This window comes from Papilio polytes, unplaced genomic scaffold (genome assembly GCF_000836215.1).
Source record: "Papilio polytes unplaced genomic scaffold, Ppol_1.0 DF823823.1, whole genome shotgun sequence".
In the NCBI taxonomy this organism is placed as follows: Eukaryota; Metazoa; Arthropoda; class Insecta; order Lepidoptera; family Papilionidae; genus Papilio; species Papilio polytes.
The window spans coordinates 1187538-1210645 of NW_013525381.1; the positions used below are offsets into that span (position 1 = coordinate 1187538).

A 23108-nucleotide genomic window follows, 5' to 3' on the forward strand; every position below is an offset into this window, starting at 1 on the left:
TGATCGAGTAAACATTAAAAAACTAAATTAATGAATCCCACGGGAACCGTAACTATTCCCGGGATAAAAAGTAGCCTATGTGTTCTTCCAGACTATGCTCTCAACCTGTGCCAAATTTCATGGAGATCCGATCAGCCGTTTAGGCTACAAACGGTAACAAACATCCATCCATCCATCTAAACTGACGCGTTTATAATATTAGTAAGATTAATAATAGCATTAATAAACGAAATAATATAATATTTGTATATCCGAATTCTTTCTTCTAGTTAAATAAAAACAACCAAATGAATTCCAAGAAGTTTATTTACTTGGAAAAGTCAAACATTTAAGATCTTATTACTATACACAATCTCGCCTAAACAAATAAATAGTATACGAGTATATAATAATAAAACATTAACCTAGTATCACTATTAAAAACCGGTAGAATTAAAATATTCAATAATATTGTTCTATTTATACGTAAAATACGAAGCATTCAACAAATATTTGGTATGCGCTCGATTCCACTTAATTATAATTAATCAATAATAAAAAATACATAGTAAGAGCGGGTGCACATCTGTGACGAAATGATCGCACAACCGTTGTGCGATTGTTGATTATTTTGCAGCCAATTCAACTGTTTAGTTGCAACTAAAAATCGAGTAGTATGTACCTCCATATGAGCTCAAAGGAATCGAAGCGAGACTAGACAGTTGTGCGATTGTGTTCAGGTGAGCATACGCTCAAAATGTTTACTTCTGTATGGCGTGGAGGTGTTTTCAATTTTTTTTTCACATTAATTTCTTTCATTGTTTAGTTGCATATATTAACTGCTTTATGTTATTTTATTCTTAAGTTACAAATGTAACACTTGTATATTGTCATGCTTTTCAATTTGCTTGAATAAAAAAATAACGTAAAAAATTTAATGGTGTTACAAAAGATCGAATTAAAAAAACATTCTTAATAACAAAAAAATTACGATCTCTAATACAACAAAATGTTATTTATATAATTTATTATGTAAATAGTAGTTACCTTATTACAATTACAATCAAGTAATCTATTTTATAATATTTTAAAAATTGAATATTATGACTTACTCATATAATAAGGTATAATAAAATATGTTACTAGAACTATACGTAAATATGAATTACCAAATCGTTTAAGAACAAAAAAATAAAAATCAATGGCCACTTTCATCAACAACGAATTCATAAAAAAACATAAATTTTTATACTTAGTCCTGTCCCACTTCTGGCTGATAGAGGCTCAAACAGCTTAAAAATGACGTCATTCTTAGATAAAGGGAACAAAACTCGATATTTCCATCACATTTACATGCTGGATTGTTAACAGACAATTTACAATTTGGTGGGACAGGCCCTTAGGCTTTATACTGGAATCAAAGAAATTAATGGCATTATTATATTGCTTTGAGTTACTTCATATTAAGTTCGCTTTGGTTCCCAATCGCTTTCTTCAGCAATGTTACAAACCAAAGATTGAAAATGGTCATAAAATCTTAATCTAAGCTACAAGTTTCTTTATAAAAATAACAAATTTATGTACAAAAATTGAGTAAAATGGTTACGAATTGTTAAAATTGGTTTTACAAGAAATTGTGTGTTTATTTTGTATCACTGAATGTTAAAATTTGAGCAACATTTTTTACACAACAAAATAGTTTGCTAAAAATACACAAGAGCAACAATCAGTTCAAATATTTAAGCTGTAATCTATAGTTACGTTATTGTTATATTACAAGAAATTACTTCAAAAACGTTTACAATTGCTAAAAAGTAGAAAGTCCCGAAACCAGCGTGGTAATTATTTTTTGACCATCAAATTGCGTACAAATAGCATGTTTTCTTATCAATAAATGTTTTGAGAAACTGCAAAATCGCTGTATATATTACATACGTTTTAAGCTTTATTACGTGATGATTTAGCATCATATATAAGTTTGCAGAATATTTTTAAAAGAAAATCGAAATTTTGGACAATACTACTCTTATAAAAATGAGTAATTTTTTGCATCAAAATAGGTGCCAATTAAACACCTTTTGGACTCTATTATAAGCTCCAAAACTACTTTATAATATTTGGTGTTACATTTTGAACTAACTATTACTACGGGTTCCGCTAAATCGATACAATTTTTAAAAGTTTATCCAAAATATTGATGTTAGATTTTTATTCGCAAAAATATCGCTACAAAAATTTATAAAATCTGAATCAGACTATGTTACAAAGTATATTATAATTATTATCGTATAATAAATTTCTTCAAGTGTCAATTTAAAAAAGAAAGTATCAAAAAATTTTGTTTAGGTCGATTACATTGTTCCCGCTGTATATAGTCAAATCAGAAAATTACATACGATGTAAAAATATCTTGTAAATTTAAATGAGTTAAAAATAAAAGCAATTAAAATATTCGAAATGAATTAAACTCATCAGACTTCGAATTTTTTTATATCTTTAAACATTTCTTTTTTTTTTGCTTATAAAAGCTCTTGTCATTGTAATTTAGATCTTTTTACATCGCATATAATTTAAAAATTGTTGACAAAATAGTGTATAATTAATAAAAAAGAAATCGATAAAAATAGCAAAATATGTGCGGTTAAAGATAATAAAATGTAACCTATTGGAAGACATTTATTTTGAATCTGTACGCGTGAACTAATTCTACAGCTGATTAGACATTTTAAATGGAATGTGGATACCTATAGTTACATCCTAAACCTATCTTACATCTAAGCGAGATGACAATGAACACAGGACCTTACGACTCCTAAACTAAGATTCTTACTCGCTCAACAATATTTAAAATACTACTAAAAGTAACATTAAAGCGCTAAAAATTATAAAAACCAACCCGTCTTATTATGAAATACTGTTTACATCATATCAACAGAGTCTCGCTAGTAAATTTAAGCGTCAATAAAGCTACAAATAAATAACACTTTAAAATATCTAAATACAATAACTTAACATTACAGCAGTCAACTTTAAAATAACATGGCGGTAAGGTGCACTAAGGACAAAATGTGCACACAATATAACTTCTAGAACATTCCGATTCATTACAGTCTAAGGTTACAAATTTGGGCGTCATTTTACAAAGTTTATTGGCTTTATTTCTACAAAAAATTTATCGTAGTATTACAAATTAATTTCAATATAAAGTGTTAGGAAAATTTTAAAGTTAACAGTACATTTATGGATATTATTTTCGTTATTCAGATCAATTATTTTATCAAAATCATTACTTTATGCTTATGTTTTATGATTATAAGATTTAAGATTATCAATCCTGAAATGGTTTCAATCTTTCAAACATTCAATTTCAAATTTTTGAAACTATGACGTATGGCACTTTATTAATATCTCTGAAACTTTATCTTACATCAATCTATTAGTGATCATATCTACCATCGATAAATCCTCTACATCGATACGTTATTCAAGATTTTAACCCGAAAACTATAGTCTTTCCTTCAGACTCAGAAGTTTTTACACTCAGAATCTAACCACCTTTCGCTACATGTAAGCAGGTTTCATCTTGTAGGCCCGTTTCCAGATCTCGCACAAGCAAACTGTAGAATGGAATCTATAGAAAATCGCGAGCGGCATCGATACGTGTGTAATTATCGTCCAAGCCCAAAGACCGTAGAAATGCAACTGGACTGGATGTGACTCCGCTCTAGATTTTTCTAGAGTATTTATAGCCCACATCGCTAAGTTAGTTACTAAGAGGAACGTAACTATTTCTCTTCCAGGTTTCTTTCGTAACTGTTCCGGTGTTTTCGCCGATCTTCGACTTGCGTCTAATATGAACATCGTCTGGCATGTCGTCTGTACCAAGGATGATAGAGCCGTTATTAATATCAGTATTGTGTTCTTTTCTATTGTGAAATGACCGCCGATAATAGTAAATGTACCATAGATAAACATCCCAGTTTGTGCACCGACCAGTAAAATGTTGTCCAATTCTAGATTACGATTCCCATCGTACTTCAGATTTCTAACGCACACCATTCCAGCTAAACTAGCAAACGTCGTCATTGCGTACAAAGCCAATTCACAAACATTTACTTCAACAACAGCTAAAGTAGCGTATTCCTTTCTCGATATCAGAACAAAGAAGAGTATTAAAGAAATTATTGTTAGAACTAAGACGAGAATTCCAAAAAACAATCCTTTGTGAGCCCTCGCACAATCGACGCTGTACAAATGTGGAGATTTCTTATAAGCTAGACCTTCTAGCAATCTAGCCTTCGCAATAGCGGCTGCGACATCTTTGGATGGGTATTTAGAAATGTTTTTCCACATGACGTATAAAATTGCCGCACATATAAGAGAATATTCGATAGTGCAAGGAAAAAGGAATGGCGATGCGTCCTGCACCAAAGATCCCATGATGTTAGTTCTGCGACATTCGAAGATGTGATGTGGTCCTTTCAATCCTCGCGGCACACGGAGGTGTGCGGCTGCAGGGTGTGACGGCGGCACTTCTGTCGCCAACGATGCAAACGCCTTTTGGAACGCTGAAACGTAAATTGATATAATATTAATTTATATAAAACTAGAAGCAATTATAAAGGAGAGAAGACGTTGAGAAATTGTTGCCTATATTATCTTACTAAAATGAGTTATACAAAGGCTAAAAAAATATAAACACAACTTTCTGTCATAACCACAGCGTAAAGCTCATAAATAATGAATAACTTAGCATAACTATCGAAGTACAAGTACTCCAGCATGCCAGGGTTATCGTGGTTCGGTTCCTATAGAATTCTCCGGAGCATTTGGGTCAACATTCCTTCCGGGGTCAACAGATAGGAATGCAATCGACATAACTTCGAAACTCCTTCACGCCGCATTGGGAATTTCAACACAACATTCATTATCGTTCGTCGCAGGAATAAAAATGGATTTATTATACCGCAAAATGTAGCAGAATTAAATAAAAAAGGGTCAAGAGGGAATAAATTGGAACAAAGAACCGCACGGAAACAAATTACGTTGTAGGGCACTGCATAAAAAATGAGGTTAGCCCGCTTTAGCGCAATAACAAAAAGTAAAGCGCAAAAGCAAGGCGGTGTAAGTACACTTTGTACTGCTTGTTTTAGCTTTACAATATCACGTTTAATTTTCTGTATAAAATGTTTATTTTAACGTGTAAGCTTTGTTTTTTTAAGTAACCTATCCTAGTTACGCGTATGAAAATTTTGTTTGCTGAGTTCTTTTTTACTATTAACTTAACAAGAATAGAAAGCGTTGTAAGGCTTATCAACTTCATCCTGTATATTCTAGAATGTGTTGTAGCAAGCTTAGCCAAGCTATTATCCTGTAAAGCCTATTATGTTCTCTAGAAAGAGAGAGGAAATATCGTCTACTTCTGTAAAATAGCTCACTTTTGCTTATATTTTTATTTTCAAAGCCATTAAAGAAACACATTAGTGTACAAGTAAGTTTTAATTAAATTCATTTGCTTCGAAAGCTTTGCCGTTCCCCCAATTTATGGTACGCAGTCACAAATAATTGAATTAAGCGAACACAAAGGGCATTATCGGGAAATACAACAAACGTAACTTTATATAGTTAGCTTAGTACAAGCAGAAGCTATTCCATTCATTGACACGTAGAGAAACGTAAAAGGCTGTAGGATGGTGAGTAAGTGAGATGTATGTGAGCTAATTGGCGTTTTTTTTTTTTTAGTATATTGTTAAGTGAATTTCTATTCAATTGATCAGTCACTGACTCATCTGAGGATTTCACTATCATACGAAAATATCATAGTGGCATGGCATTTTAAAGGGTATGTACTACGAAATATTGTACCTAAAATTAATGTCTGTTAATCTTTGGAGATTGTTAATGATATACAAAAAAGATTCATATTATCATCATAATAGTATAAATGCAAATATTTCATTGAAAGAATTTTTGTTACGATGTATCTCTAGAACAGCTCAAAGGATTTCAGTGAAATTTGGTACTGATTTTTAATTCCACGCGGAAGATAATATCTTTTTTTCTTTTTTTTTAGTTACGCATACCTTTACGTTTCAGCTTGTACTAGTGTACTAATGTCAGTTGTCGTGTAAGTTACCAACAAGTTGAAACGTCACGATGATATCGATTACCAAGCCGTTGGCCGCGTTTACTTACCGAGTTTAATTCTGTAACTCCGCTATTTTACTACCTCCATTAATGCTATAATTAAAATTTTCCTTGAATCCATTTCGTAGCTTTAAATTTAACCTTTTAAGTAATAAAGAATTTAAAGGCTTCTCTGAAATAACGCAATAAATTTTATAAGGTACAAATCATGAAACTGTCTCATGAGAATACCTATTTTATTAATAGAATATTATATTTAAATCAAAAACTCTATTCTATCTACAAGTTATTATAAGTCCGAAACTAAATGAAAGTGTCTGAACAAAACCCTTTACGGCTTGCGGCCTAAAACAAAACAACGTCGTAATCATTTAAAATCTTGGCAAAGAATCAAATTGAGGTATCCTACTCCTAAAGACCTGTTGAACCGACTGTGGAAATGTTAAACAATTCTTTTTTTAAAGCCAGTATACTCTAGTGTCCAGTTACTTCAAAATATTTCGTTACTCTGTGTTTACCTTCGTAGAGGTTTGTCTATTTTATGCTCTGCGATAATCTTATTTGTGTCCAAACAATTCTCTTTTAAAGCCAGTGTACTCTAGTGTCCAGTTACTTCAAAATATTTCGTTACTCTGTGTTTACCTTCGTAGAGGTTTGTCTATTTTATGCTCTGCGATAATCTTATTTCTGTCCGAATTCAAAACTGTATGTTTAGAGTCTTGTCAGCTAATTGCTTTGTTGAACTTACCGAGGCGATGTGATAATCCTATCGTCTTGTTCTCAGGGTCGTAGAAGGTGAGGATCTCATGCTTGGTCTCCTGTACTAAGACGTTGAGCCATACGCTGAGGTTGGTGCCCACCATGTGCATCAGCCCGAAGCGCGCCACTATCTTGTGTTTGTATACTTTCATCTGAAAATTACGTTAATTTATCACTAGCTTTCGTTCGCGTGAAATTTTATAAAAACATAAATAGCCTATGTGTTCTTCCAGACTACCCTCTACATCTATACATTGTATCAAAATCCGTTCTGCCGTTTAGGCTACGAACTCTAACAAACATCCATGCATCTAAACTTTCGCATTTATAATATTAGTAAGAAGTAAGATTCAAAATACGTTTAGTTGCACGGAGAAATAAAATATGAACAGATACAGATGAACTGAGACAAGTGATCATACCATGCAATAAAGTTCTGGAACTCTGGCACGAAAATTTACGTCAAAGAATTCGTAAAATCTTTGAAAAAAATGTATGAAAGTCGCAGTGTGCACCCGTTGAAGACGCTGCCAATTTTCTTATAAATATTAACATTTGTTTATCTTACCTCGTTATTCAGAAAGATGAAATACATTTGTATGAATATGAATGCCATTCTGGTGGCTGGTGTGAGCGCGAGCAACACGTTGTGGCAGTTGGTGTTACGCTCCAGCTCCCAGTACTGACCAAACTCCAGTCCCGAGTAGATCATTGACCCAATGCCGAAAGCTACAGACAAAAATACAAGGATGTAAATCAACTTTTAAAGGAAGAACTAGCTTCTATTGATTCTACGTTATTCATCAAAGGAAATCAGTTTATTTTTTCTTCTTTGTAAATTATAAGAATAACAAAAGAGTATCTAAACTTCCTCAACAAATAATCGTTAGCCAAAATGTGGTAAAAAGTCGAAACAACTCCAAAGGGTAATCTTATTAGGCCCAGTTTATTGCCTAAATGAATTACCCGGGACCGTCTGTTCCGTACCTTAAACTTTGCCGGAAAATCATTACAGACTCAAACTGTACAAGTAAACAAAATCAGATTTTTCTGTATTTACTTAAAAGTACCCCGAGTGAACGATCCCAAGTATCTAATATTTGCATCTCATTATGCTTCCATTTCCAACTTTCCTCAAGAAATAATTAAAGTTGATTTTTATTTCTAACAGGCCAATTTTACATTATTATACTTATAAATAATGAGCCTTAGTAAAATTGAAGACATCATACGACATGTATATGACAGTAATAGAGTAACACCAGAATTCATATTGAATATAACTAAATACAGTAATTAATACAGAAAAAACCGTTAAAAAGCAGTTAATCCAACAAAAAAATAGCACTTTCTTTAGTGAGTACAATAATATCCTTTAAGGAACATAATGTAACTGAAGCCTCTAGAGATCGGAGCCTTAATGTGTAGAACGTATGTTACGTTCTTTTGTTATTAAATTCTACGTGGAATTCCCAAAAGAATTTTAGCGAAAGAACATAAAAATAGCGGAAGAAATACAATGTCTTCCATTTACCATTGTAAGGCGCAGCGTAAATGATACAATAGGCTTCTGGGCCGCGACTATTCGCAAAAAGGAAAATTTACGACGCAAAGAAAATGCAATGATAAAGTACTGTAAAAGGCAATTCAGAGTGAAAAATTATCATCGTAAATTACAAATGGAATATGAGCGGTTAGGGATGTAGGGGAATACTCCAGTATTTAACAGCCGTAGACGTCTTTTCCAATTTTTATACTGAAAAGAGTAGAACGTAAAGCGAGCCATCGAATCATCGAAAAGCAAATACAAGCAAACTAAAAAAATTAGAAGTCATAGTTTGTAGTACTTTTTATTGTATCTCATTTATGTTGAAACTAGCTTTTCCCTCGCTAAGTTCCCATGGAATTAAAAAAAAAAAAAAGAAAATAGCCTATATCTTCTTTCACACTATGCTCTACATCTAGGCCAAATTTTATCCAGATCCGTTGAGCCATTTAGGCTACAAACTGTAACAAACATCCATCCATCTATCCAAACTTTCACATTTATAACATTAGTAAGAAGTAAGATTGAGACACCTACTTCAGCATTGGACATTTTCTGGCTGATGTTTATGATAATAAAACAAAATGTTCTTACCAACTGCACCCATCCTGAGGTAAAAGCTGCCATAATGGTGCGTGCGTGCAGCGAGGGCGAAGCCAAGCGACAGTCTCTTGGCAGCCAGCTGTGGTGGCGCTGCAATCGCTGTGCTGCGCTCCGTTCGCGACGAACATGACTCCGATTCCGACGGTGATGAACTTGAGTCTGATTCTAATAATAAAATCAATTGATCGTCAAACATTAGAGACTGTTAGTAAGAGTCTAGTCAACGTCTGTCTAACTTTCAAGATTATCAGAAAACATGAAGTCATAAAGCTTTTGCAATAAAAAGGCATCAGTTAATTTATATGTAAATACGACATCGAATTCTGTACATCGACCGAAAATCACCATAAGGGTAATGTTTACGAAATGTCAAACTAATTATAAATCACTAGAGCTAAAATTGTCTCCCGACATACCCTATGATGTAAAACGTATTCATCCTACCCTTTGTCAGTCAGATTGCGCCCGGCGGGCTTTTCACCTCATTTGAATAACAAAACGCGTGAGACTTGAATATGAAAAATCACTCTCTATCTATACTTACGACTCCAGAGTTTCGATTGAAATCGTATAAATATATGTATTGAAATTGCGTACGTGCCACAAAGTCTATCATCTCTTTACGAAGTTAGAGAAAGCATCTACATATTATTTTTAGTTATTTTGGCTGTGACCTTTTAAATACGAAAACACCTGTTATTCAAAAGTCGATCTTAATCCTCAATTTTTACTAAAGTTGAAAGGAGGTTTTAATTACTTTGACGGCGACTTTCGTAACAAGCACTCAAATTTCTTTTAGCATGTTCTTTTGGCGATGTTATAGCGCTGCAAACTTAATTATGAGTAATAATTTTCTTAAAAATATAGCAAACGAATCAAACAAACGACAAACGTAATTAGGTTTACATGTTTTATTTTTAATTAATTATTCGTTCCTTAATGATGTAGGTACTTTTGAAAAGCTTAACAAATAAATTCACTAAAAGAATAACGTTCAAAGTGACGTTTTTGATAGTAAAATCTTTTCAAAGATCCGTTAATTTCAACTTTAACCGCCATACAATAGTATACTAATCTGCATCGTGAATAAAGACGTCGTCTACGAGTGTAATATTAAACTTCTTATAATTGCATCTTTACTTCTTGGAAAAAAAAATCTGCGACAATACAAGCTTTAAAATTTTAGTATGAAGCGTATTTGATTCCTGGCCATTAAAGTAACTGATGCCCGAAAAACAATATCTTTCTGAACAGAACGTATGAAATCAAAATATCACGTAATTAGCAAAAGTGAATCTGTAAGCCAGTATCAGCATGGCTTGCAATTGGGAATTTTAAAAACAACTGTATAATATACCAAATCTTTGTTTACTTCCATCTTCACTACAACTGACTGGACTGAATAAAAAACTGCAAAAATAATTTTTAATATAAAAAATCTACTTCACCCGGAAAATGAAATTGAAAGACTGAGACTTTTTAGGTGTCGATCATTACAGGCATCTATTTAAACGTAACGGATTTCTTTTTCCTAAACCAATATTAAAATTAAAAAGCTACGTTGTCAGTCACTAACATGAGGCTATTTTTTACCATTTATTAATTCAAGAGGGACGAAGTCGCGAGCAACAGCCAGTAACGTATAAATACGAAAGTTAAGATGGATATATAGTATATATCTCCAGAACGCCTCAACGGGAATATAAGTTAAGATATTTTAATTCCGCACGAAAGTTGCGGTCAACTTCTAGTCTGCTATACTTGCGTCCGTGACGGCCCCAACATTGATATCCCGAATTATTTAATACATTACGGTTCGTTCCTTTTCGCAATAAATATGTTAAGAGGTAAATTATTTAATATTAATTTTTCCTTAAAAAACTGGCGGTTCAAAATTGAATTCTAAAACCAAAAAGTTGTGGTCCGTTTTCGCATGGTGCGTGATATGTTTTTCTTAAATCGGTTTTCGATTGAAGTCATTGCCATACGCTAGTTTATCGCAGGTCAAACATAAATTTATAAACGTAACTTTAACACCGCTTAATACATTTGTTAGTTGAAGACTTATTTCCTAGTAAGTGATTGCATGTCTCCATCACACGAATTTTTGTTATTATTTTAGTGCATTAATAATGAAAAAATGTATTATAATATTGTTATTTACTTTACATTTAGTAGCTTGTGAAGAAGATGCGGATTTCGAAGGTATTTTTTTATTATGTATTTTAATGCTCCTCTCGCTTCGCTCCATATTTGAATGTACATATAAGGTTCTGGAACTCAATTATTATTGAATATCACTATGTTTTCATACATATAATTACTGTTCAGATCAGAGCTTATATTTTTTATAACATAGTGTTTTGTGACAGGTGGCAAATGTACAACAAATACCAACGAGTCTGGTGTCTGCAGATATTTACAAGATTGTGAATCTGCAATAAATCTACTTAGAATAAAGAAAAAGATCAAGGTAACACTTTAAAATAATAATGTTTAAACTGAACCGTGATTTTTATACGGTTTTATTTTATTTGTTCCATTAATCTGAAATTACAGCCAGTTCTTGTTAAAAGATTGATCTAAAGAAACACGTGTCTCGTTCTGATGACGGGATATAAAAAAAAACTATAAAATTTAAAAATGTTGAATTCAAATATTTACGATTTTTCGAATTAATTTATAATGTTTTACGTATACTGTATTCTATTAAATACTAGCTGTTCCCGTGCGGCTTCATCCGCATGAAATTATGAAAATGTTATTTTATTGTTAACATTTGTCAAATTATCAATAGCAAATGTCAAAATGACATGACATTACATGACAAACCTTAGCAATCTTTCTTTCTTGATGTTGGCAGCAACTTATGGTCTCTTTCCCACATTAGGGTTTTTATCCAAAATATTTATACCTAAGTATAATGGCGTGAAAATGTATAGCCTAAAGCATGACGTAAGTGTAGGGATTTTTATTAAAAAAAGAATTATTCAAAAATAAGTTGTAATTGCTGACATCTTAGGCAACAAAGAAGTGTGTGTTTACGCTTTATTATAATAGTATAGATAGTATAGATATAGCTAGATATGTTCATTATTGTTCACTTCGTAGTTTTGATAATTTCAGACTTGTTTCTATAATGGTATAAAAAGATATGTATGCTGCGTCCAGACACCAATAATATCAATACCATCAAGAATAAGTTCACATCTAGAACCAATATCCGATTTAGTATTTGTTAAAATACACAAAGAAGGAGTCTTAAAAAGCGGTAACATTGTAAGTAGTAAAAAAAAGATTAATGTAATCTATTGTTCCCAGTTTCTTGCCGTATACTTATATTGTTTCTATACAGGGTTATTGGTAATTAGACGTATTCCCGTTAGGAGGTAATAGAGAGGATCATATGTGATAATTTTGACCCCTATATGCATTATCCAAAAGTTAACCGTCTTCGTGTAATCTTGATTTTTCGATTTTTTCAAAAAAGGTCGAAATTGCAAGTTCAAAATTTTATTAAAAAAAAAACTATTAATAAAAACTTAATTTTTTCTTCGGATTTATAAAAAACCATTAAACACTGATTATAAAAACATCATTTATCTGTCCAAATTAAAAAATGCGAGCTAAAGAAACATTTTACTTCAATATTTTTCGAGATTCTCATCCACTGAAATGCCTTAAAAACGAAAAAAACCATAACGGAACTCAGTCTGCAGATTTTTTTAAATACATGCCCGTTTTTTAAGCTCTCCAAAAATGCATAATAACCAGGAACTTGTCCCCAGGTCACTGAAATAAACACATGATTTCAAAGGAATCGTGCGGTATTCGTACTCGAACTAAAGTTACGGTTGGTCTTGAAAACTCTTAAAAAAGGGATTCCCCTCTATTACCTCCTAACGGGAATACGTCTAATTATCAATAACGCTGTATATCTATATATTCTAACCTCAAATGTTCAGTCGCCTTCCGCGGACGTGTAACAATTGCACAAAATCTGTCTATTACTTTAAGAAAAAGTAATAAATAGAAGAACTTTTATTTCAGGAATGTCGTTTCAATGACACTTTTCCTATAATATGTAGACGTATTGTACACGACTTTACTACTCTTCGATTCAACGAGCCTCCTAAATGTCCTGTATTGGAGAAGCCATACGTACGCGCCAACTTGTTGCCACACCAAAGCGTCATATACGATGGTAAGACCATTAGATGTTGCTGTTAGGAGTCATACAAGGTTCAAAGCTTATGGCAACACTAGTGCTCCAAGACATATTAACTTTCGATTAGCGATATCGCTAGTAGAATCTACAAAATGAATGGGAATAACGAAACCAAAACTTCAAGATTTATAAAATCAATGCCGACTTCACGTGAGTGGAATAAGACTAGGGATTCTGATTAATCAGTAAAAAAATACTACCATTTTAAGGAAAAGAAAAGGTTTTCCCATATATTTATCTGATGAAAAAGATTTTTCTAAGCATACTTATGTTCGACTAGCTGTTGTCCACGACTTCGCCTACGCATTTTTAAGACAAAAGCCTATGATATGCTTGTCTATGTCAGCTACCCTTCAGAGTCTTGCTGATTACCAGGAACAAACGCGGCTTGCGGACAGACAGACAAAAAAAATTTAAATGCAATTTTCGTTATCATCAACGCAAATACATCATCTTCCCGAAATCTGAATTTTTTCTTTTGGTATTACAGACACTCCTATATAGATGGTTGGTATGTATGACAATACGATTGTTAGCCTAACTGAATTTATCTCCTAAGTGTTATAGGGGTACCTACTGTTAGTTAGGATTATGGCATTTTCATTGAAAACATTATTTATATTTTAGCCTGTTACGCATACTCAAGACTGGGAAGTAAATGCTTCATAGACGAATTTTACACAGACGAGTACTATCGAGATACCTGTCAGAGCTACAGGACCACGTTCAAGATATCAGACGGTGATCTAGCTAAGATTAAGGAGTTTCCACACATGGTAAGTTATCTGCCATAGTTCCTAACTGCTAACAGCGCAACCACATAATCGATCCTTTATATCCATCCGAGGTTTACTTTTTGGGAAAAGTACATAAATAGAATAATTATAAAAATATCAATTCTTTGACCAATAAGAACATCTATAGAAAATGAAACGTATAGAACGACAAACTTGACCCGGTGGCCATTAGACAAATAAAGTAATTCCAAAAATCATTGGCTCCTTTCTCGGCAATGTCAGATCCTTGTCTGGTTGCAGATGTCACGTCATGTACCTTTTTTATGTTTGAATTTTTATACAATTTTACAGAACTAACTGCGATAATAGCGTCGCTTTACCTGGTCCCGCTTAGACAAAATAACATTCGATTATCGCTATCGCTGATCGAAAAGTCAAAAATGTATGGAACTGGCCGTAAGATCTGATAATTTAAGCCTAATTGAAGTCCCTTTCCCTTTACTACCCCTTTCTTATAAGGAGAGGATGAGAAGAGGAAGTGGATTTGACGGTGTAGGAGATGCATAGGAAGGGGAAAAATCCTCTATGTGCGTCTCCTCCTCCGTGGGATAGGGGTAGACAACGCATCTGCAATTGCGGATGTCATGTGGCCGCTTGCTCGTTTTCCATCTTATGTTATGAAAAAAAGGAAGTCACGGGTGTGTCACGTAATTATGCCTATACATTTTGACACATTTTGTCGATTCTACTTTATTATATTTTATTGTAATGTTTCAGGCAGTTACTGGATGTAGATCAAATCCAGCTGTGGACATCTTATGGATCGGCGGTGGTTCTCTGATAAGTGAATATTTCATTCTGACGGCGGCGCACGCCTTAGGAAACAGAGAGAAGTGAGTGTAGTGGGGATCTTACTATCTAAATCATAAAAAACCACTTTTACTATAATAAAAGATGGCATACAATAGAACCATATGATATCACTAGAGTAGGTGGGGCAAGATTGACAACAATTTTAACATTATAGTGAGGTGACTTTCATTGTATAAACGTTTAAAGTGAGTAGTTCGATACGGACTCAAACATGCGTCATGAAAATCGATGTTATTCGTTTGATTTTTTATAACGTAAAAAAATCCCTGACCGAACATTGTGACGATGTTCATTTTAAATAATAAGCCATTGGATTAATACATTATATACAAAGTTATTTGTTTCAGTGGCTCTGTCAATTACGCTTTATTGGGGACTCTATATAAAAACGACACTCGGAGCGGCGAACTTTACCATATTGTACAAAGAATCAGGCATCCTAAACACAGCTCTTGGACGCTTCAAAACGATATTGCCCTCCTCAAGCTTCACACTCGGTGAGTTGCTACTGACACTACGTCATCTGAAGATGTAATGGTCAAGGAAATAAATTCTCTTCCCGCTTAGGATTAAATACCATGCAACCAACTGTTAGTGCTCGCCACGTGTTCCGAGTTTGCCGTGGTAATGACTCTTTTCAAGGACCTATAGGCAGAGTTATACTTCTTGAGCACGCTGGTATTTACATCCCTTGCTATCGACGCCTGAGCCCGGGTTGGACAGTAATCCTGCTTTTAGCGCGCAACTAATTTGCTTGATTTATCAAACTAGGGTCAACAACTGCCCCAGCTGGACACAACAGATGGTAAAATATGATTTATACCCTGAAAAATCACTTGTACATTTGCAGCGTTAGGTTCTCGGAATTCATCCGGCCTGCATGCCTCACATTCCCTGGCGCGAAGGAATTCGAACAAAACTTTGGTATTGTCGCAGGATGGGGTTCAACGGGAGAGAAAAGTAATACAAGCGATAAATTACTAAAGGTTAGTATTGTTTAAATTTCTTTTAGTATAGGAGAGAACGTACAGAAAGAGGTTATTTTCAGTTCTTATGCATCCCCACACTCAACCAAACCACTTTCCCTTTATTTTTGTGATTTTAAAATACTGAATCTATCTTGAATGAAGCCGACTTCAGGGTAATAAATAATATAGACATAAGAGCAACAATAGGGCAGGTCTGATTAATTCTCAAAAATATTGCATATTATGCAAGCACTGCCTTTCGGATAAATAAATAATTTTCAGAATCGGTCCACAAGTGGCGGAGATATGTCGTCACAGTCACAGGCATAAAAGACGAATTGAGTACCTCCTTCTTTTGGTAAGTCACTTGAGTTTAAATTCTTCTGCTTTCAGGGGACCATATACCAAGAGTATAATCATACCGTGTGTAAGGAAAAAATGAAAAGAACAAGATTTGTGTGGGACAATGAGACCATGATATGCGCAAAATCAGGAGTATTACGGCCAAAACAGGACACTTGTAAGGTAAAATATAACTATTTATATGACTATGTTATCAGTAGGTATTTCTTTAGCAGTATGATTGTGCCAAAGATTGCGTTAAAATATTATGTTTGACATCTATCGGCCTTAACTCTATACGTGATTCGAATCTGCTTCTCGTGACATTAGATTCAATTTTATGCTAAAAGATAAAAATGCGATTGGTTCAAGAATACAAATTTCGCTAAAAACTCTAACATCCATCCATCCATCTAAACTTTCGCATTTATAATATGAATATGATTTATTGATTTCAGGGTGACAGCGGTGGTCCCCTGATGACAATGAGCAGCATTTATGTACCTTGCTCGTACTTTGTCGTAGGCATCGTGTCATGGGGCTCTTGGTGTGGAGTGAACCTACATGGATCTTACACCAACGTGTCTTACGACAAGTATCAAGAATGGATAGTCGAAAACGTGTGGCCATTAGAATTTAATTCTAGAAAAATAATTCTCTTATGACCAACATTTGAATAACGTTCTGAAATTGACCTATACAGATATCGCGAGACAACTCGTTGCTTGGAAATAGACTTAAAATATCCTATTGATTGCTAGTTAGAGCATGCATACACCTGAAACCAAAATATCGTACAACTGTTTAGTCTCGCTTTGTTTCCTGTAAGCTTATATGGAGGTGCGCACACTACTCGAATTTTAGCTGTACAACTAAACAGTTGAATTTACTGAAAACAATCGACAATCGCACAACTGTTGTATAATAGTTTAGCCAAAGGTGTACTACTCGTATTACCACGCGGCGGGTGGCAAAATCGCAGACTTGCAGACAGACAGGTTTTGCGTCATAAGCAACACAAATTCCATTTTTTTTTTTCAAAATTTCGACGTTAAAAGCTCACAGTTGGAAGGGAAAATAAAGAATTTATGTTTATTTTAATTTATTAATCAAGATGTCACAGTGGGAATAAAACAATCAAGCGTTAGTTTAACGCTTTGCACCTTCGTGATAAGTTCTCATTTTGTAATCTTTCCTAACCCCTATTTAATCAACTTAAAGATTTCTATGCTTATCAAGTAACAGTAAGTTACTTTCTTCAATTAAATATAAAAGCATTAGTTTTATTAAATTTGGTGTACATTGTTTTGTTACTTTATCTTATCCATAAATTACAATTACGAATGACCAAATATTTTTGTAACTTACAACGTACTCGTAAGATGATTTTGGTTTAGTACAAACCTTCTAATAAAATTAGTAATCGAATTAATAAGGAATTTATCTATTATATATCTATGGATGTATTAAAAAGGTAAGAGTTAATTCATTGAACTAAAGACATTTCAAGAAAATAGGGTGTTTTCTTCATGAAAGAGAAAATGTACAAATTATTCAGAACATTTTAGATAGCTCTCCTCGAACTTTGTCTTCTAACTTCTGTACTATCATATTACGTATTAGGTTGAAATAATGTAAGGTTACTAAATGTAGAATGTTGTGTTCCGTTTGCATCTTATTAATACAAGTACAGTACTTACTGGCAACAACTTTGGTTTCTGCAGCAGACCGCGACCTGTCTCTTACGAGTGCCGCGTACATGTAGAGTAGAAAGACCATGCTACCGATGTACAGGTACAGGTAGAAACCCTAACAGATAAATAGATTATTAAATTTACAAAAGAATATCAGGAATTTACTCAAAAACATATATTTTAATTGTACAAGTTTAGTATAAGGGTACCGCGATTAGTTGATTATATTTGTTGGGCTATAAAGTCAAATTTTATGTTACGAGACGTAATAAGCACACTCGCAAGGGCGCTTTTATAACACGCGTTTAAGAAGCTTTGAAACAGATCACATGAATTTCCATGTATATCTGTTCATACAGCGGCGAATGAAACAAGAGTGATTTAATAGCCTTCGTCGGTCAAGAGACGCCAGCGCCGAATTTTAACGCTGCGTTAAAAAAAACGCCCGTGTGAATTTTAGTGGAAAAATCTGAAATGATCGGACTCACCTCGTAGAAAGATGGCGGTATGTAAGTAGAAATGACTTCAGCCATGGGAAAGGCAACTCCCATCACCACCAGCAGCTTGCCGTATAGCGCGGAGAGAGTCGTCGCCAGCGCGTCGCTCCTAATTAAACAATGTTATGAATAGATGGCGCTGTCCTCAATTGTACAAAGAAATAAATTTTGGACTAAAAATTAATTTTGGTGTACGAGTACAGACTAAAATTCTTTAAAAAAAATAGGTTATTAACTTCAAGCCTTATTTAAGCAAATGTTAATTAATAAAAAAAATTAACATACACAAATAAAGCACATTTCAGGATCTTAGGTCTACAAATCAAATAATTTGGAAAAAAATAGGTAACGACATACCTCAAACTTTGATTACGATAGTAAAGAATCAAAATTAAAACTTAAAACCGCTCAATTAGAAATTATGAATACTTCACAGTTGTGCCATTGAGTAAAATTATTTGCAAAGGCTTGAATGGCGATAAAAGCATATTGTTGCACTTGAGAGTGCACGTAAAAATTACACGCCTTACTTCCCGGCTCCCTTTTCATCATCGGTTGACAAGATGCACCGAGCTATTCCATTCTTCCGTTGTTTACGACCCTTGCATCCGTACAAAATGCTCTCCTTGTATTTTAACAAAAATTTTATATACACAAAAAAATATTTCAGCGAGTCATTTTAATGAATGAAACAGAAAGAAAATACATTTTACTATAACTTTGAAGTTTCACTATTTTCTGTTTCTTTTGAAAATGTTTGTAATACAAAGAATATCTTTCATGCCTTTTTATTTAAAAAGTAAATATACAAATTGTGCGGTATGAGAAAAGTCAAGATTAAGTGGTTTCTAAAATATTTTTATTAGTACAATATTTATCATAATCAATAAAAGTTCGTAAAATTAAATAAAAACTTCAATTTCATCGACGTTACGCGGTACATTTTCGTAAACGAGATGTTTACCTACTTAGACCCGAGATGTGTCTCCATTTTGCATGAAATTATTTTTGCAAGTAGGTAAGCGAGCGTGCTCGAGCCTCCTCTACCCTGATTAACTTCGAAGTACTTTAAAAGTAATTGCTTTTACGCTTTTTAAATTATTTTACACATATTTTTTTTTAAATAATGGATACCAATTTTTTTTAATGTAAATTTTTGCTTTTACAATTTTTTTTACAACTTTTACAACTCTAATTACTTTATTAACACTTGAAAAACTTATGTAACATCAAGACTGCAATCGAAATCGATCAAGAATCCCGAATAGCTGACAGATCTCAAGCCATACGAAACATCATAACCCCGACTTCGTCAAGGGCAAATAATAAAACGCGACCAAAAAACAAAGATCCCTTTAACGTTGTCCAAATTCATTCCTTAACCAGGAAACAATTCGGATATCTTGAAAGTAAAACGTTCCACTATAGACTGGTTTCTAAAAGCTCTTAGCACTCCCTCTGGGGAAAGGCCCCTTCTCGTAGTCGCTAGGTTGCTATAGTAACGGCGTGTTATTGGCTCCCCGCGGCTATTGTGGGGATACTTATATGTATCTACTCAAGTTGGGACCGGGGCTTCGACAATGATAATATGCCACTGTCCTATACATCGTTCGTTATGACGTCACCGAAACAAACGAATTTAAATAACGAGGTTTTGTTGGGGTAAGGTTTTGCCTCTGTGTTTATACTGAGTACCAAGTATGATTTGTTTGTTTTTTGATACGGAGGTACTTTAAAAATTTAAACTGAATACATTTTCTTGAAATATTACCAGCGAAATAATCATATCCATAAATAATAAATACTTGAAACCGAAATGAAGCAATCACTGCCTAAATTAGGAGCTTAACTTTACCAAAGTTACTCTAGAAACCAAAAGCGGGGACACAATAATTGCTAAACTTTGCTGTCCGGACATTTCAAGGATTTGCGGTCACCATTTAGTTGAACACTGCCACGGGCAAGATTTGACATTTACAACGGACTGTCTTTGAAACTATTGAAATGTTCCCTGTTGTTTGATTTGCTATATAACATAACAAGTTTTATTAAAAGCAGAGCCTTTTTAAAAAATGCATGTTTTTCTTGTTTTCGCAGACTTTATAAGTGATGCTTTCCGGTGGTGAAACGGTGTGAGATTCAAAATAATAATTCCATATAGCATTCGTATTTCATTCATACACACATACTTGTATATACAAAAAAATGAAAACATTTATATAAACCAAGTAACGTAATGCACAATAAATCTTCCCCATACTAAATGAAGACATTTAAATTACGGTACATTTTAGTTAAGGAACATCCGAGGGCGGCGTAAATTAATTCTCTCCAGACTACATCGCACTCAGAGTCGTGGTTTAAAACGTCTGCCAAGACGACAGTAATCTACGAAACTTCGGAGAAACGTTCCTACTCTTTGTGATGGTCCAATTCAGAATTTCGCTATGAAATAAAACAATTCACAAAGCACTCTTCAGTTAACCCAAATAACAAATGAAGATCTCTATTGTGGTCTATGAAATGCAAGCGCGATATAAAACTCCGGATTCCAAGTACCTACGTTCTTCTTTGTTATATTATTTCGCACGAGGGTGGCTGTGAGGAATCACGTCGGTACAATTTGTTTGTTCTCACCACTTAACAGGTAGCGGTATCCAAGATGGCGGTAGTAAAGAGTGTGTGTTTTGTTAATTTAAGCACTATACTATTGTGTCAACATGAGAGCTTTTCATCAAAGTTTGTATTCACCGAGATTTTCCCTGTATTTTGAAATCCTCTTGCAAGCTCAATTGAAGTTGCAGGGATTAGAAAACGTTGAAAAACTCGAATTTATGTGTTAAAAGATAGAATAAAATGACTAACTTATTTCGTTTAAGTTCACTCGTACTTGAATATCCAAATATCCTTAACAAGAACAAAAGTAGCCTATAATGCATTTAATATTTTGCCTCGAATATCTTGATTTCAAAGTTGTCCTGTAATAGAACACACAGTTGAATAAAATTGTTAAGTTTTTTTTTTAATTAGTAACTGGTAGATTAAAGACAATTTTTTTATGAATTAATTGGCAACTCAAAACTTGTAAGGCGTCTGTGCGTACCTACCGCAAGTTTGTGAAGGGCGCACGCAATAGCGACTTCGACTTGAGTTCTGTAATTTATCGCGCCTCCGTCCGTTCGTTGAGCTGTCGCATTTTTCACTCTGACAGTTTCATCCACCCACCCAATGATACGGTCCGCTATATCCGTGAGCACTCCAATTTCCGAGCCCATTGAAACGGGGTGCAGTGTAATGTAATTACCAAACCTTTCATCGATATCTCCACCGTTCAAAAATGCAATTAATTCCATCAAATTCATATTGAATTTAGTCATATTTAATAAAAATGTGTTTGCTATGAAATACGTGTAGCCTAATTGTGGTTATTCGTAAAAAAAAAACAATATTCGGGACCTGTCCTATATATCCAATTCAGCACCTTTTATTGCACATATTTTTTTAGAGACTAAATAAAAAACATATTTTTCGTTTCTGTGAAATAAAATTTCATACGAAGATACGTGAATTTTATTATTCGAGAGGTTAACCCAATACCAATACGTTAATGGAAATTTTAGTATTCATAAAATTTTATGATAGCAATATTTGAATGGTTACATCCAAAAATATGTTACCGTACCACTTGTACATGTTATATATAAAATATTCTTATATACGGATAAGTTTCGTATTTTTACTTATTCAGTTAATATAAAGAAAATTGCCAAGGGAATAACGTTGGCGTATTTATGACGTCTGCTCCTTGGTTGGCACGCTGCCAAATGTATCTGAGAGTGGAGCCACTACACGGGTCATTTGCATTATGTTTTATGTAAAATATAATCCCCTTAGTCTCATACAAGGTTAATTGGAAGCAAAGCTGTAATGTACGAAGTTTGTTTACGATCTCATAGTTTGTAGCATTTTAATAGGAGCTTTTGCACGAGTTTAATATACTCAGTTTTCTTTTAAGCTTCAAAAAGCTCATAAAGAAAGCCTTCCAAAGATTCAATTTTAAATTTATTCTGACATATCTCACACATTTTTAATTACAGTTATTTAAATACATCATCAACTTGCCCTTATCCCTTGTGGAGGGTCGGCACAGTATGTGTTGCTCTTCCATACATCTCTATCAGCCGTCATATCTGAATCCACTCCATTCTTAAGCATATCCTCTTTCACCCAATCCATCCATACTTTCTTCGGTCTTCTTCTTTCTTTGCAGCCATCCACATTCATTCTTAACACTTTCTGGTTTATGTCTCCATCGTCTCGTCGCACAACATGTCCATACCACGCTAAATTACAGTTACTTAAATACGGCTAAGAATAAAAAAAATATACTTCAAAGGAGGTACATTGTCAGTTTACCAATGTTAATAATATCAGGTTAATAATTTCCATTAAAAATCTGTGTCAAAATAATCCGCATCAAAAAGAGATCATTAGAAAATTAATAAAACTTTTATTAAATAAAAAATTATAAGACCACAAAACTTTAAATTTTTTACACTTGTAAGCATAATTTATAAACTCTTATGAGCATAACTATAGAAGTAAGTACTCACGCGCTTATATTATGCATGTTCTGGATGGATGCGGAAGGTCTTGATGGGTGTCTTGTAGGCGGTAGGGGAGGCTGCGGCGCGCCCGGCCCGAACAGCACCGGCTGCAGCGACAGAGACCCGCC

General features: G+C 33.8%; 2 protein-coding genes across 2 annotated transcripts; one reads left to right on the top strand and one right to left on the bottom strand.

Moving 5' to 3' along the window:
• Positions 1-3201: 3201 nt before the first annotated feature.
• On the bottom strand, positions 3202-23102 carry LOC106103419 (otopetrin-2-like). The gene is made up of 7 exons (XM_013283191.1): positions 22987-23102; positions 18365-18482; positions 17883-17991; positions 9026-9199; positions 7454-7614; positions 6875-7037; positions 3202-4547 (listed from the first exon to the last, which is right to left on the bottom strand). Exons 1-7 carry the CDS (start codon positions 23001-23003, stop codon positions 3541-3543), a joined length of 1749 nt encoding a protein of 582 aa, XP_013138645.1. The 5' UTR covers positions 23004-23102; the 3' UTR covers positions 3202-3540.
• On the top strand, positions 11049-17461 carry LOC106103420 (venom serine protease Bi-VSP-like). The gene is made up of 10 exons (XM_013283192.1): positions 11049-11239; positions 11407-11507; positions 12161-12313; positions 13085-13238; positions 13890-14038; positions 14777-14892; positions 15220-15369; positions 15723-15858; positions 16234-16365; positions 16641-17461. Exons 1-10 carry the CDS (start codon positions 11167-11169, stop codon positions 16845-16847), a joined length of 1371 nt encoding a protein of 456 aa, XP_013138646.1. The 5' UTR covers positions 11049-11166; the 3' UTR covers positions 16848-17461.
• Positions 23103-23108: the final 6 nt, after the last annotated feature.